This window comes from Empidonax traillii, unplaced genomic scaffold (genome assembly GCF_003031625.1).
Source record: "Empidonax traillii isolate 1590-97213 ecotype Southwest subspecies unplaced genomic scaffold, ASM303162v1 scaffold909:size282043, whole genome shotgun sequence".
In the NCBI taxonomy this organism is placed as follows: domain Eukaryota; kingdom Metazoa; phylum Chordata; class Aves; order Passeriformes; family Tyrannidae; genus Empidonax; species Empidonax traillii.
The window spans coordinates 26,994-40,225 of NW_020956102.1; the positions used below are offsets into that span (position 1 = coordinate 26,994).

At 56.3% G+C, this 13,232-nt stretch overlaps 2 protein-coding genes across 2 annotated transcripts; one reads left to right on the forward strand and one right to left on the reverse strand.

Moving 5' to 3' along the window:
• Positions 1–352: 352 nt before the first annotated feature.
• Positions 353–5,336, reverse strand: LOC114067382 (protein DBF4 homolog B-like). The gene is made up of 4 exons (XM_027902770.1): positions 5,179–5,336; positions 2,597–2,788; positions 1,200–1,250; positions 353–552 (listed from the first exon to the last, which is right to left on the reverse strand). The coding sequence occupies exons 1-4, from the start codon at positions 5,293–5,295 to the stop codon at positions 412–414; spliced, it is 501 nt and encodes a 166-aa protein (XP_027758571.1). The 5' UTR covers positions 5,296–5,336; the 3' UTR covers positions 353–411.
• A 231-nt stretch (positions 5,337–5,567) lies between these two features.
• On the forward strand, positions 5,568–11,765 carry CCDC43 (coiled-coil domain containing 43). Its single transcript, XM_027902771.1, has 5 exons — positions 5,568–5,819; positions 7,383–7,470; positions 9,266–9,404; positions 9,987–10,045; positions 11,155–11,765. The coding sequence occupies exons 1-5, from the start codon at positions 5,583–5,585 to the stop codon at positions 11,334–11,336; spliced, it is 705 nt and encodes a 234-aa protein (XP_027758572.1). The 5' UTR covers positions 5,568–5,582; the 3' UTR covers positions 11,337–11,765.
• Positions 11,766–13,232: the final 1,467 nt, after the last annotated feature.

The window sequence follows — 13,232 nt, forward strand, 5'->3', positions numbered from 1 at the left end:
TGTCACCAGACGCTCAGGAACCTTTTACTCCAGACCTATTATTAGAACCAGAGTTCCACCATCTGTCTTCCCCATCACCCCCCCACCATCCATCACAGGCACAGGGAGAGCCTTCCAGCACAGGCCCTAATTAAAACCGACCACACCCTGCCCTCCTCGTGATCTGTGCTTCCAGGTTAATTAGTACAAGTGGTCTTTTTTGGAGCACATTGATGCACTGACCAAGCTATTAACATTTTCTAACGTTCCAGCTCCAGGACACTGTGATGCACCCCGTGTTTGCTGTGGACAGGGGGATGTCCTGCACACAGAATTCACCTGGTGCTGTGGGGCAGACCCAGCCTCAGCCAGCACAGCACCAGCCCCGTGTATTTCCTTGCAGTCTCTCCCTTCAGTTCCACACTCCTGACATCACTCCTGCTCCACCTGTCTCACAGATCCCTGTTTTCCAAGAGCCTCCTTCCACCCCCAGTTAAGGATACCATCCACGTGCAGGATCTGGACTCCCCACAGGCGAGCGTTGGCGAGGATGCTGCTGCCACTGCAGGCGTCCTGCACAGAGAGGGTTGGCAAAGCACAGCTCAGAGCAGGGACATGTGCAGCTCCAAATTGAGCTTAGACTTAGGGTTTTTTTTTTGGTTTTTTTTTTTTTTTTTTTTTTTTCCTGCTGCCCAACTGACAGACCACGGTGTAGCTGTTATTAAAATCAGGGCACAGCAGAAAAAAAGGTCTGAAGTCATGCTTTATCAATCCCAAATTAACAGCAGCACCTGGGGCAAATTTTTAATCCCTGTTACAGCATGAGCTTCAAAGTGGGCACTGAGATTGGTCTGGAGTGACATCAGGGAAAGGACTGCAGGGAGCCTTTTGTCCCAGCTACGTGGCTTTAGTTCTCTTTAGGCTAAAAATTCATCTAACAATAATTCTCCTGTCCTGAGCACCCAGATGGCTGGGATGGGCCTCAGAGGTTGGGGTGTCGCCCATCCAGGACGGATGGCACAGCTCCACGAGGAGCAGTGACAAGAGGATTACACAACCTTCTGCAGGCCACAAGCAACTGCTCCGTGCCTCTCCTGGCCCCAGGATGTGCCCTGTCAGCAGGGCAGGGGCTCTGCAGGAGGGCTGGCACTGGTTGTGCACTGCTCAGCAGAGCTCTGAGCACACCCAGCCCGAGGGGGGCCCGGCCATGTGCTGCTCACCTGCCTCTTCATGGCCTTCTGCAGCAGCTCCTTCCCCCGGCTCAGCAGGGCCTGCAGAGAGGAGACACAGCCCAGGTGATGGCAAAGCACAGCAGGGCAGTGGGAATGATTCCTGGGCACACCCCCAGGCTGCTGGGGAGCAGGGCCTGGCCAAGGCTTCTGTCACAGCCACTGGGAATGAGCACCTGCAGGGAGCAAACCCGCAGAGCCCCCCTGGCTCTGCACTCACAGCACCAGCCAAGGCTCGGAATTATCGACCGGCAGGGAAGGCTCTGGAGCGAGCCAAGAGGAAGCAGTGATTTAGCTTGGAAACTGCTGCTGCATCATGGAATTGCTGGGGCTGGAGAAGCCCTCTAAGGTCATTCAGTGCAACCATTCCCACAGCACTGCCAAGGCCACCACTGCCCCATGTCCAGGGATGGGGACTCCACCCCTGCCCTGGGTAACCTGTTTCAAGGCCTGTCAGTGGAGACATTTTCCCAAATACCCCAGCTGAACCTCTCCTGGCACAACCTGGGGCCATTCCATCCTGTCCTGTCACTTGTTACCTGGGAGAAGGAAGTGATCCCCACCTGGGTCCCCCCTCCTGTCAGGGAGCTGTAGACAGGTAAGATCCCCCCTGAGCCTCCTTTTCTCCAGGTATCCCAACGTGCTGGCCAGGCTCAGGGACATTCTTGCTTTCCTTCCTGGGAACAGTCTTATTTGCAAGCCAGTGGTCCCAGATCAGTTCAGCTCTTGGTAAGACAAGGGGACAGTGCTGTGAGCCAGGACAGGGACAAGCACTGGGTGCAGCCCCTGTAGCTCAGGTTTCCCACTGCAGGTGGACCAGCTCCAGGCTGGCAGAGATGCCATGGGCCTGGAGTGGGGCAGCAGCCTCATCCCAATCACAGCTTCCAGCAGACTCCACTTTCCAAGAGGGATGTTGGCCTTTGGCCTCAAGCACTGCTGAGCAGAAAGCTCAGGGTAACAAGATCCAGAAAACCCCCTTCCTGGAGGAGATGCCTTGTGGATCTCCTCCCAGGGTACAGTGGCCTTGCCCTGTGTCTGTGGATACACATCCAGAGCCTGCAATTTTTTTATCTGGTTTTATCTGGTCAACACTTCCCTTGGCTTCTCCTCTGCCCTTCCCTGGGGAAGCCAGCCAAGCCCTCCATTTCCTCTGCCATTCCAGCAGATTTCCTTGGTCCCAGCCCAAAGCTGTGACGTGCACATCTGAGAGGATAATGATGGCAGAGGAAAGGCACATGGGTACAAACAGGAACAGCCTGAGCGGGGGGAAAGGACCCCAGTCATGATTGCTCAGAGAGCAGGACTGACTTCACCTCCCAACACTGACTGCACCCTGCAGAGCCCTTGGCACGAACTTGGAGGTGGCCAAAGACCTTCACAGCTCTTACAGTGTCTGGTGGCTTCTGGTGAGGTCTGGGTGGGTTCCCTCTGCAGGCAGCAGGCCCTGAGCTCGTGGGGTTGGTGTCTCCTGAGGTTGGGTTGCTCTGCTTTCCATCCCCAGTCCCGGCTCTGCCCCGTTTGGCCTCCTTGTTGCTGGACACCACGTACGTCACCTCCTTGCTGAGGAAGCTCTCGGTCACCTGCAGACACAGCACAGACAAGCTCTGGAAGTGTCCAGCTGTGAGCTGAAAGAGCCCTGCCTCTGGTTTAACCCCCCACACGCTGAGGGGCTGCTGGAAGCGCTCATAATACCTCCAAGCATTCCTTCCTCCACTCCACAGGGCTGTCCCCCAGGAGGAGACATCGTCCTGCTCAGGGAGCACAGCAGAGTCACCAGAACCTCCAGATCCACACACCCCGTGACTGTCCCCCATCACCTCCCCCTCAAGCAGGGGGGTCAGAAAAAGGCAATAGCTGAGAAGAAGGCCCTGGACTCTGTGGGTCAGGGTGGAAGAGCTCTGTCCTCAGGAGAGCAGGACGTGTTTTAGCAAAATCAGGGAGAAAGGGAAGGGCTGGGGCGAGCAGCTCCAGGGAACAGGGAACCAGCAGGACAGAACACACACACAACAGGAGCTACAAGCCCAAGGAAGAGCTGGAAACCCCGAAGTTAATGAGATTTTAAGTCCATAATGACTTGGGCTCTCAGAAGCTGAGCAGAAGGCAGGCACAGGGCACTAACACATGGGTATGAGGCCTCCAGGAAGACAAAGACCTGGGCAGTCCAAAACTTCAGCTGCTGAACAAGCTGGTTCTGCTCTTTTACAGAACCCCCACTGACCATGATCCCAGACCCCCTCCCTCCATGGGAAGTGCTGAAGGGACAGTGCAGGCTGTCCTGCAGCAGTGACCCCTGTCACAGGAGATCAGTGGGGCTGGAAGCACAGAACAGAGGGAATCACAACATCCCCATCCAAATACCACTCCAGGGTGTCCCCAGCCCCCTGCCAAGGTGAAGCTCAAGGCGCCACAGGCAAGTCCAAGGCCACGTCACCCAGGACCTGGGCTGGGATAGTGCTGCCAAAGAGGTGGCCGTGGGGGAGTTGGGTTCAGCATCTCCACAGCAGCAAGAGGAATGAGAACTGCACTCCCTGAGTGCCTCCTCTCAGACAGGGAGGTGACCCAGGATGGTGTTTGACAGGAATCAGAAGGGCAGAAGAAGGCTAGAATTATTTCCAAGGAGAAATAACTGACTGCTGGTTCTCAGACTTGAAGGTGCACAACTAGGTGAGATGCTGTGAGCAGTGTCCCTGAGTGTGGGTGGCACAGCCAGGGCAGGGCAGAGAGAAAACAGCAAGTTCAGGATGGTGGTGCAGTTAAAAAAAGAGAAAACAGTGCAAGGCACTGCACTTCCCCACGTGTCTGTGCAGCCAACACGTGATCCTGGCAGCAGATACAGCAGCAAATGAAATGAAGATTTCACCTCTGTGTCTACACTGGAGGATTTAAATGTTGGGGTGACATGAGACAAATCACCTCAGAGGGACTAAAGAGCTTGAAAACAAATAGCAACAACTGTTTGGAGCAGATTGTGCACAAGAGTAATAAAGAAATAGATGAACAACCAGGTACAACCCCCGTGCTCAGCTCCAGCCCAGGGACTGAGGTGATGCTACTTTGTGAAGGGCCTTGAGGGAGGATATAAGGAATTCATGAGGAATATCAGCAGCCGGGAAGCCTGGAGGCCATGGAGGATGTCACGTGGACCCACTCAAACAACAGCCTCACAGGGAAGAGGGTCCAGATGGCTTTTCTGGGAAAACCACGAGAAAGGCACGAGAACCTTGGCTGTTGCTTCCCTGCTTTACCCTATGCTGAATTCCATGCAGAAGTTCCACAGCTTCCCTAAAAAATTAATCAGTCACAGGCTGTTGTGAGTGATGAGGGGGAGCCAGGCACCAGTTACCACCACCTGGGAGGTGCCCCCATGACTGGGCAACCAGTTCCCATTTGCTGGAAAAGCGCTGCCGGGACCAAGCGAGCAGTCACGCCCGCCTGGAAGGCACCTCTGGGGCCAGGGAGCTGCTCAGCACCGCCTGGAAGTTGCTGCCGTGGTGGCCACCACCCCCCAGACGGTGCTGGCCCGAGCAGGCAGCCCGGGAAGCACCTGGAAGCAGAGGGAGAGGTCTGCAGGGAGCTGGTCCCGAGCAGGATGGATGGATGGTAGTACCCAGAGACCCCCGAGGGACTCTGGCACAGGGGGGTGTGTGATGGACTGAAATGGCTTTAACGTCAAGATCATAGAAAGACTTTTTGTCAAACTGCAAGGACAGGGATGGGGGGCGACCTCCCCCCCCACCCCGAGGGGCTCCGGCTGCCAAGGGACCGGGGAGGGGAACGACACCAAACCACCGGGAAAATGAGAAAATCAGATATTTTTTTTTTTAAAGAGCATGGAAAGAAACGGAGGAAGAAGGGTGGGGGGGCCACCGCAGCCGCCAGTCACTGAGACCCCCGGGGGTGGCGGGAGCGGGGTGAGCGCATCCCGGTGTCCCCCCAGTCCCAGCTCCCCCCGCCCCGGGTGCCCCCTCACCCCGCCGAGCCGCTCGATGGCCTCCGCCAGGTGCCGGGCGCTGGTGCCGGCGGGCAGGTCGAGGTAGAAGGACTGTCCGCGGAGGGGCCGGGCGCTGCCGGGGGCCGGGCCCGCCATGGCGCTCTCAGGGGGCTTCGCTCCCGCCGCCCGTTCGCGTTCAAACTGCGCCGCCAGCCCCGCCCCGCCCCGCCCCGCCCCGCCCCGCCCCGCACGGCGGCCGCGAGGGGCCCCGCGGCTGCCCGGGGGGAGGAGGAGCCGTGCGGGGGCACCGGGGGGACACTCGGAATCGCCCCCCGCTCCCGCCGCCCTCGCTCGGGCACCGACCCCGACCCCCGGCCCCGCCGCCGCCACAAGTCTGTCCCCGCGCGGCCACCGTACCCCCCCCACCCCTCCGGAGGCGCAAGATGGCGGCGCCCGGCGGGGCGGCCGCGGCCCCGATCCCGAACCAGATCCCGAACCAGATCCCGATCCCGATCTCGGTCCCGGCCCCGCCGCCGTTCCCGACCTGGCTCGCGGCGCGGCTGGACGCGCTGGGGCTGGACCGCGCCGTGTACGGCGCCTACATCGAGGGGCTGCTGCGGGAGGAGGAGAGCGACGAGGAGCGGCTGGAGGCGCTGCGGGCCGTGCTCGCCGCCTGCCTGGTGAGGGACGGGGCAACCGGGGCAACCGGGGCAGGGGGGACTCGCCGGGGCTCCCACACGGCCCGGGAGGTGACGCCGGGGGGGCTCCGTGGAGTCCGGCGCGGGATAGGGGGTGCCAGGCGGGGCCGCTCCCGGGGTGGATCACCCCCTTCCCGGCTGGATCACCCCCTTCCCGGCTGGATCACCCCCTTGCCGGGGAGGGACACACCTCTGCGGGCCTTTCTGTCCCCTCCCCGGGCCCCTCGGGGTGTTTTCGGCGGGTTGTGGTGGCCGGGCAGGGGTTTGTGCCAGCTCTGGCAGGGGGCACTGGGGGGCACGGCGATCCCCGTTATTTGCGTGCGGGGCTCGGGGGTCACTCCTGGGGGAGCCCTGGCCTGGTTTGAGAGGCGACTTTTAAGGGTAAATCCCCCGGCGAAGCTCTGGGAGGGTGCCGGGAGCTGCTCCCACGTGGTGTCCGTCGGGACGGGCAGGAACAGCCGCGGGGAGAGCTCAGGGCTCGTCTCTGCCCCTGCCACATTCCGGGGACAGAGCCAGGGCACTGCAGGACGGGATTTCCCTTTGCTGGCATTCTGAGTTGGGGCTATTTTCCCTTTCCTCCCCAGTCCTGAGTTCCCAGGGCTATCTGTGCCCTGTCCCTGTCCCACCACAGCCTGTTCCTTCTCTTTCTTTGCAGTTTCCAGCTCAGTTTGATTTTTCTGCAGTTCCTGTGAAACGTTTTTTGTCTGTTGAACACTCAGACTTTGTAATTACTCTTTTTAGTATGTTCTTTTTCCCCCCTTTATTTGTAGATTCTGTGCTTATTTCTCTATTGACTTGTGAAACAATTTGGTGAATCGGGGCTTTTCTTGCCAAGTCTTTTCTCTTAGTTCTGTGTACAAATTCCAGGTGATTTTTTGGTTCATTTGTTTGTTTTTCACAGCCCTTATGAAAGTGAAGCTCAGGTGACATCTGGACTCGTGTCTGTGGTTCCTGACCATGCCTTGCACTAGTTCATGACTTTATTAAGGTGTCACCATTTCTAATCAAGGAATTTAAAACTGGGTTCTTTTTCTGTCCAATTCTTCCCTTCAAACCAGACAGAACCTGGCTCTCTTGTATTTTCCATGGTTGTTTTTTGTCTATATTCACTGAACTCCAAACCAACCTCATCTGTGCCGGTTTCGTTGTTAATCTTCATTTCCCATTCCTGTGCCTTGACAATCCCTTCCCTGATTTCCTTCCTCCTGCCCACCGAGACAGGTGCCCAGGGAATGTGTCTCTCCCAGCTTTCTCTCCAGGCTCAGTATAAATTCCCTTCTCATCCTGCCAGCCTTGCTTCCCTGCATTCCCTGCACCCAGGGGAGCCCATCCCCTCACAGGATCCTTCTGCCATGAGTGTTCCTGGCACTTGGAAACCCTCCTGTCTCAGGATCATGGGGAACCAGAGCCCTGTGGGTGTGCTCTCTGAGCAGATTTGGGGGTGAAAAGCTGTGTCCTGAGCTCACTGCTGGGGCTTCCAGTTCTCTGCAGCTGCTGCTTCTCCTGTCTGAGCCCCAGGCTGAGGACTCTCCTTTCCCTCCCTAGGAGGAAGATCTCCTGAACGATGTGTGCAGGGAGGTGGTGGAGAAGTGGTCTGACTCTCAGGTTGTTGATGCCAAAGAGGAAAAAGAAGGTACTGTGCTCTCAGGGGTGCTGAGCTGCCCCTCGTTCCATCACTGCTCAGTTACTGTTTCATCCTGAGCTGTGGAATGGGAACGAGCAGCCTCGCTTTGGGCTGCCCCTGCTGCTCTTTGGGCTCATCTCCCTGCAGGGGAAAAGCTCTTTTTTGTTTATTTTTTCTTTTTTGTTATTTTTTTTTCCCTGTAGGATCTTTTTTTTTGCTGGTGGGGGTTGGATGCCATGGTCATTAAAGTCCAACCTGAACCATTCTGGGATTTTTTTTCAGGACTTTTCCCAGCGCACCCAGGGCTGTCTCTGCTCAGCTCTGGCACTGCAACTGCACTCTGGGGGGAGATGCAGCAGTTATGGCATAAAACACCTATGCTGCTCCAGTTTCTGCCAGTCTGGAAGGCAGCTGGAGAGCTGGGCCGTGCCTGCTGCTGACCCCAGCAAAACATCCCTGCTTCCTCTTCCAGCATCTCCCCTCCAAACTCCCTTTTTACCCATAAATGCTTGTGAGGCTGCTGCTGAACCATCACTGCTCCTTCCCCAGCTGTGGGTACAGTCCCACTGTCCCTGTGTCCCCCGAGTCCATCCCTGGGCCCTGTGCTGGAAGGATTTGCTGGTCCAAGCACACCGGGATCAGGGAGTGACATTCCAGCAGCAGGGAGCTGACCCGAGCCCAGGACAAGGGAACATCCCTTTGGGCTAAACCCTGCTTTGTTTGCTCTGCAGTTGCTGTCACTCCTGGTAGCAAACAGCGCGTTGTCAGTGCCCAATGTCACCCGGGAGTGGCTCTGGCAGTGGCCAAGCCCAGCGTCCCCCCAACCCCCCGGGCATGGCGGCTCCGCCATGCAGCAGCTCCGTGGCTTTCCCAAAAATTCTTGGCCTGACCTTGCCTTTCCCAGGCATCAAATAAAATAAATTCCTGCTGGGGACAAGTGGCTGGGATCGCTGGAGCTGCTGCTGGGCTCCTCCTGCCCCTGTCAGTGCTCACCCCGCGGGGATTTGTCTTGTCACAGAAGGGCAGCAAAGGGTGTCTGAGTTCGTGGAATTCAAGGGTTTAATTATTTCACTGGGGTTCCATCACAGGATAAATCCCCACTGAAGTCTGTGTTCTACTCAGAACAGCAGAATCCTGAGGGTAAGTGATTGACAGGCTACAAAATGATTTGGTGTCAAAACTCGGAGGTCGTTTTAGGAAATGGGCAGGAGGATTTTGGTGCTAAAGGTAAATCAGCTGCTGGTGTCTCTTGGCTGGAAGAAAAGGGAGAGCACGGCTCTGCTCTCTCACTTTGGGTTTCCAGAAATATCTCTTTGGTGGGCTTTTAAATATGTACCTAAATAAACTTATTAAGCTGCTTTCAAGTGGAAGAGAATGATTTGGAGTCAAATGGATTTTCCTTAGGCAGGGCCTGAGTGATTCCAGTTTCACCCTGGATCTTCCCTTGCTCCAGGAATAACAGTGTGTGCAGGTGGCTGGCACAGCACAGGGAAGTCCCCTCGCAGGGAGGAGCCGTTGTCACCCTCTGTTGTCACTGTGTCACCCTCACTGTGTCACCCCCAGACCAGTCCTGGCCCAAACCAGTCCCTCTGCTGCTCCCACAGATCCCCGCTGGAATTCCCCAAAGCAGCCAGCTCTGACTTTGGGAGAGGCTTGTGGGAGGGAGGGGGTGTTTTTGGCTGAGAGCTCTCGCTGTGGGTGAGCTCTCTGTCCCACAGGACATGCTGGGGCTGTGGAGGGAGGAGGCCCCGGGGTGGGGGCCGTGTCTGCAGCACAGGCTGACACCGCCCTCCTCTCCTGCCAGATGAGGTGCAGGCCATCGCCAGCATGATGGAGAAGCAGGCCAGGATCGTGGTGAAGCCCAAGGAGGTCTCCTCCCAGGAGGAGAAGCAGAGGAAGGCTGCTCTGCTGGCCCAGTACGCCAACGTGACTGACGAGGAGGAATATCCTTCCCTGTGCCGGCTGAGACTCGGGGCTTGGGGGGACAAAACCTACAACAGCAACACCCTCCCAGCTCCGCAGGGTCTGGTGGGGAGAGCTGGGGAAACTTTCCAGTCCTTCTTCTCTGTGGCAAAGTAATTTCTGTGAGCTCCCAGTTTGTGCAGTGCCGGGAGCGGATGCTCCTTGGAGGGTGTTCCTCCCACCAACACGAGGCTGGGAGGGTTTGCCCAGCCCAGGGGAGACCCCCTGTCCCTCTGTGAGATGGTGCTGAGTTTATATCTTGCTTTCTGAGGAGAAATCTGCTGAAAAAATCCTCTTCAGAGTGCGTGTGGAGTGGGAGGGTTTGGGGGTCACTCTTGGTGCTGAAGAGGGAACCCTTCCCTGTACAGAGAGAGTGGGAGGGAATTGTACCCAGCCCTGGAGGAGCAGGAGCTGAGGGTGGGGGTTGTGCCTTCCTGGTCTGTGTGAGTTCAGCTGCTCCCTCCTGCCTTGATAAGGGTGTTATTTGAGGTGTCTGGAGCACAGTGTGAGTGTGGAGAGGCACAAGTTCATTACTGATGTCCCTGATTCCTTAATTCTCTCACTGGTGGGGATGAGCAGGATGGACCGACTGGGACAGCAGTAAACATTGGATCTGAAAAATGTATCCTTTGAGCTCCTGGTGACTCGGGCTGTTTGGGCAGGCAGGCAGCCCCCATGGGGAGCTTCCCATCATCCTTGTTCCCTGTGCTCATCTCCCTGTTTCTTTAGGGCCACCTTTCCAGCCTGGGGACTGTTTTTTCTCTCCACGTAGCCCAACCTTGCAGTGCCAGTGCCAGTGCCCTGTCAGACCGTTCTCCTTCCTCTCCCCTGTTCCTTCCTTCCCTCTTCCACCTCCCTGCAGCTTCACACAACAGGGACAATCCCCCCAGAACTCAGATTAATGTTAACTGATGTCCAGAGAGGGAAATCATACCAGGAATGAGGCTCCTCAGGCCACGGCGCAGCCCCGGGTGGGCAGGACCAAGGGTCCCATGTCCATCTCAGGATGGTGATTTGGGACAGTCCTTGAGCTCCCAGCTGGCAAGTTTGAGATGGAAGCAGGTTTTATCCCATCATTAAATATGAAAGGTAAATTATTCTTGCTCCCACATTAGGGACAGGTATGTATCTGCACATGCATGCATGTACACACACGTGTGTGTGTTAAAACATGTCTCACAGCTGCAGTGAAGCCACTCGAGGCTGTACCCTGGGTGTTTTCTTCCTCTCAGGTTTGTAGAGGTTTGACATATTTTTTTACACATTCTGTCTTAAGAACCTGGAGGCAACTTCATTTTTCTAGGAAAAGATCGTAGAATCATTAAGGTTGGACAAACCCTGTGAGATCATCCAGTCCAACCATCCCTCAGCACTGACCCGTGTCCCCAAGGCCACATTCAAACAGCTTTTAAATCCCTCCAGGGATGGGGACTCCACCACTGCCCTAGGCAGCTGTGCCAGGGCTGGACAGCCCTTTCCATGAAGGAATGTTCCCAATATCCAACCCCAGCTCCCTTAGCCGCTCCTGCTGCTCCAGACCCCTCCTCCTCACAGAGCCTGCCTTTATTCTGACTTTTCCATCTGGAAAAACAGACCCCTTTTCCTTTCTCCATTCCTCATTCCCCAGTTCCTTACCTGCCTGGTGAGGAAGCAGGAGTGGGAGGTGGCAGGTGAGGGGGGAGGTGGAACGAACTCCTCAGCCGGAGCGTTGTGGGCCCTTGACCCCCCCAGCGCTGTTCCGGAACACCAACGTGGAGGACGTGCTGAACGCCAGGAAGCTGGAGCGGGAGCTGCTGCGGGATGAGTTCCAGAGGAAAAAAGAGCAGGATAAACTGCAGAGGGAGAAGGACAAGCTGGCCAAGCAGGAGCGGAAGGAGAAGAAGCGGACACAGAAGGGCGAGCGGAAGCGGTAGCCGGTGATTCCCAGTTGGACTCTCGAGGGATAAAATTAATTCTGAATACGGTGTGTGTTTAAAAAAGCAGCAGGAATTGTGGGCACGTGGCTGGGAGTGGTTCTTGGGAGGTGTTTCCTTTTTTTTTTTTATTTTATTTGGTTTGTTAATAGCAGAAAAGAAACTCTGGGCAGCTCCTGGCCCCGTGTGCCCTGTGCTTGTGGTGTCAGTGTCCCCGTCGGTGCTCGTGGCCAGTGTCTGTACCAAAGAAGGGTGAAGTGATTATGTTCATGGTGTTCAGTTGATCCATTTGTACTTCTGACCACCCCAGAGCAGAGCACGGTGGAGGAGTTTGGTCAGGTCAGGACACGCTGCTGCTCCGGGGCAGACGTGACTTTATTTACACGAGCCTTGAAAAACGTCCTTGCAAATCCCTGTGTTTGTGCTGCCAAGGACAACGGGACGGCCCTGCTCGGGCTGGAGCAGGACTGGAGCTGGGCTCAGTGTGGGCAGTGCTGGTCTGCAGCAAAGGAACCAAGTGTGTGAACTAGAGATGAGCTGCAGCGACGCCACTGCATCACCCGTGGGCTGTGGGTGAGGGAAATGCCACGTGGGCCAGAGCATCGGCCTCTGCAGCAGCAAACCACGCTCCTTACAGGATTTTAAGACTCCAGGTAGCTGGAAAATGGTGCTCCCCAGCTCCCTGATGTTCTGAGGGGGAGAACATAGACTGTTATTTCCACAGCTGTTGCCAAGGTGAAGCTCTGAGGCTGTCTGGGCACCGGGCAGGGCGAGCCAGGGATGTGCTGGAGTCACCAGCCCATTGCTCTCCCCAGGCACAGCTCCCGTCAGGAACCAGAGTCCAGATGCTTTTCCTGCCCCAAAGGGCTCGTTCCTGCTGTTCCAGCCTTCCTTGTGACCCACTGTGATGGTTTGGACTTGGCTCCCTGCCAAATGCCCAACCCCCCCAGTAGCAGCCCCTCTCTTCCCCCCTTTTTACTTCCCCCAGGGCAAAGGAAAAAAACCATGCAAACTGAAGAACCCAAAAACCAAGCTAGTTATATAAAAAATATATTTTATGTATATTACAGTTAAGATGCTTTGTACACAGCAAATGGGAATCTAAACACCCCCCGAAGGGATAGGGAAAGGGGAAAAAGGGACAAAAGGAAACAAAAAGGGACACCAAATAGATATGCACAATCAAACTTGAGAACCAGTAAAATAACTAGTAAAACAAATCTCACCACGTCCCTTAGAAAGAAACAGGGTTGACACACACATGGCCAGCACTCCCCAAGCCTCCACGTGGCAGGTCAGGGGATGCTGCAGGTCTCAGCCTTAGATAAGCAAGACCAATGCAGGGACCCACTGTTCCTGAACTCCGGCGGAAGAGAAGAAAAAATGAAGGCCGCTCCTCCCTTTTTATTTATACCACGATTTACATAAAAATGGTATGGAATACTGGGAACACTGCCCCTTCCTCGGTTACAAACTGGTAAGCAGGGAAGGCCTAGATTAAAACCACCGCACCCCCCTTGGGAAGGAAAACACTAATGCTGTGAATGAAGGGGAAGGAGGAGCTGCAGCATTTCGGGGCCCTGTGCCTTGGCCCTGGGCCACATCTTGCTCTGGCTGCCCACTGGCTGCGACGTGCCCTGTGCTCCTGAACTCCTGTGCTCCTGAACTGCTGAGCTCCTGAACTGCCGAGCTCCTGAACTGCTGAGCTCCCGTGGCTGTGACCTCCTGAGCTCCTGAACTCCTGTGCTGCTGAGCTCCCAGGGTGCCTGACCCGGCACCTGCTCTTGGCACCGCTCTGACTGCAGGGCCAGGCCTCCCCCCAGCCCCTGCTGCGCGTGTGACTCTGCAACTGCTTTGTCTTTGGACTTGAACAATAAACCTGGTTGGCCAAGGAGT

Excerpts from the sequence above, each read along its gene's own strand:
- CCDC43 (XM_027902771.1), top strand. The coding sequence starts at position 5,583 with ATGGCGGCGCCCGGCGGGGCGGCCGCGGCCCCGATCCCGAACCAGATC. Across the intron at positions 7,471-9,265 it reads TGCCAAAGAGGAAAAAGAAG|ATGAGGTGCAGGCCATCGCC; the intron begins GTACTGTGCTCT and ends CTCTCCTGCCAG. Across the intron at positions 9,405-9,986 it reads AACGTGACTGACGAGGAGGA|TGGTGGGGATGAGCAGGATG; the intron begins ATATCCTTCCCT and ends TAATTCTCTCAC.
- LOC114067382 (XM_027902770.1), bottom strand. The coding sequence starts at position 5,295 with ATGGCGGGCCCGGCCCCCGGCAGCGCCCGGCCCCTCCGCGGACAGTCC. Across the intron at positions 1,251-2,596 it reads ACCAGAAGCCACCAGACACT|GCCCTGCTGAGCCGGGGGAA; the intron begins GTAAGAGCTGTG and ends TCCTCTCTGCAG. Across the intron at positions 553-1,199 it reads AGAAGGCCATGAAGAGGCAG|GACGCCTGCAGTGGCAGCAG; the intron begins GTGAGCAGCACA and ends CTCTCTGTGCAG.